The sequence below is a fragment of the Amaranthus tricolor genome, chromosome 12, assembly GCF_026212465.1.
Source record: "Amaranthus tricolor cultivar Red isolate AtriRed21 chromosome 12, ASM2621246v1, whole genome shotgun sequence".
Classification (NCBI taxonomy): Eukaryota; Viridiplantae; Streptophyta; class Magnoliopsida; order Caryophyllales; family Amaranthaceae; genus Amaranthus; species Amaranthus tricolor.
The window spans coordinates 13,504,410-13,506,654 of record NC_080058.1 but is presented as its reverse complement, the minus strand read 5'-3'; the positions used below and the strand labels follow the sequence as shown (position 1 = coordinate 13,506,654).

At 36.3% G+C, this 2,245-nt stretch overlaps 1 protein-coding gene across 1 annotated transcript; it reads left to right on the top strand.

The window, feature by feature from the left end:
• Positions 1-1,441: 1,441 nt before the first annotated feature.
• On the top strand, positions 1,442-2,245 carry LOC130828593 (uncharacterized). Its single transcript, XM_057694558.1, has one exon. It carries the CDS (start codon positions 1,442-1,444, stop codon positions 2,243-2,245), a length of 804 nt encoding a protein of 267 aa, XP_057550541.1.

The following is a 2,245-nucleotide window of genomic DNA, read 5'->3' as shown; positions in this document are numbered from 1 at the left end:
AGGGAGAAAGTGAGCTTCATTGTCAAAGTTTCTAATTTCGCAAAAGTCACAAAAACGCTACAACTAACTCATACAACATTTCACCCCACTCTTGTTGTCCCCCCTCCCCTACAGCTTAATAAAAAAAAATGTATGTTTCTAAAGTTAGCTATAGCAATGTGTGTCGCCAAGTTTGGTGAGACTCATTTATGTCTTCATGTTGTCGTCAAGTTTGGCGATAGTCTATCTCCATATGAGTTTGTTTTTATAGTAAGGGAATATAAATGAAAAAATTATCCTAGTTTTTATTTGTTCTTCGCTTATTATAATATTGGGATAAACCAATGAAAAAATTATTAAGAAATAAGATTTCATCGATAGTGTTTATTGACTGAAATAAATAATGACAAAAGCTAATCATACATCAAAAAATGTCAAGAATAAAGTGGAAGAGTTCATATATTTTTGAGGATTAAAAATGTAAGTGTCTAAGTGATGCCCATTTAATAAATGTGTTAGGCAAATAACATTATTTTTTGATAAAAATTGTCTAAATAAAAAGTTCTATAAATGTGTTAAGCAAATTGTCTAGGTTTTTTCCTCTCAGATTTGGTGGCTCTTAGTCTCCATTTTTGGCCATGGGTAGAAGAGGACAACCAGCCAAGGCAACGGTGGTGCCAAGGAAGTAGTCACTGAGTTGTTCTTCACGGAAATCTTCCTCTTCAGTTGAAAGACATTTGTTCCAGGCCTCTAAATCAATTCCGCAGAAGGAGGATGCGAAGCTCATTCTCACAGAACACTTCTACTATGAGATTGAGTTGGGTCTTAGTTTTGAAAAGCCCTCTAATCAAATCAAGTATTGCTTGATCTAGTCCGTCTACTGTTCCATTGCTGAGTATAACAATTACCACTCCTCTCCTAGTAACTGATACTCCTTCATTAGATGGCCCACCAATTGTTCTTAGACTTTCAAAAATAACAAAAGCAGATGTAGAACCGAAAACTAAATATTAGGAACAACCTATGGTATGCTTTGTTACAAGCGCCAATCCTCTAACTCATGTGGTTGACTGATTTGTTCATCGTATATGGAAAGATTTGCACCTAGATATGATTGGCATGGTGAATAGGGGAATATCTTAATTCGTTTCATGTTGAAAGAACATTAAGAGATTATTAGAAATAATCTTTTGTGTATCTTGTATATTTTGCATATCTTGCAAAATCCTTTTTATTAGTAAATATTGTATAGATTATTTAGTTTCCAAAACTTGATTATTCCATTTTGTGTTTATTCTCCCAAAATCATTAATGAAAGAAAGGAAATCATTTCCAATATGGTATCATTGCCTATGTTTTGATCACTCCTTTCTTCCTTTCCTCTTTTCTTGTCGCCAAGCACCATACTTGGTGGTGCCGCCACTTCTCTGTCCTCTGTTTTCTTTCTTTCTTGCTTCTTATCATGGCTTCTTCCACAAAATTACACCCGACTACATTGGTTACTAACATTAAAACTTGTGTTCCTATTCAACTTGATGATGAAGGCATGAATTTCAATACTTGGGTGACTCTCTTTAAGCTTTATTGTCAGGCTCATCTTGTGGATACTCATATTCTTCCCGATGACTCTACTAAAGCATCGATTTCTAAGGACTCCGAATGGCAACGTCTTGATGATATTGTCCGCATGTGGATTTATGGTACTATTAGTCCTTCTCTTCTTAAATCGATTGTCTGTCTCGATGATAGTGCTTTTAATGCTTGTACTCACATTGAAAATAATTTTCACAACAACAAAACTTCCCGTATTCTTCATATTGAGTCCAAATTCAATGATATTTCCCTTGCTGATTTCCCGAATGTGAAGGCTTATTGTAATGAACTTGAGAATCTTGCTACTTCTCTTAACAATCTTGGCACTTCTATTTCCGACAATCGGTTGGCTCTTCAAGTTCTTCATGGTTTGACTACCGACTACTGTACCTTTCAATCCTTAGTTCAACACATGTCTCCCGTTTCTTCCTTTGATACTCTTCGATCCATGTTAGAATTGGAAGAACATTCTCACAACAAAGATAATTCTTCCTCCCATGATCCGGCAACCACCACAGCCCCAATACACATTCTGGACAGCATGCAAGAAATTCAAGAGGGCACCAAATCAACAGGCCCACCTTCATTTCACCCATGGAACCACACTCTCTTCCCATATTGGGCTTCTCCTTTTTGGGCCCAGCCTCCATGCCTCTTCCTTACTAACAATTAG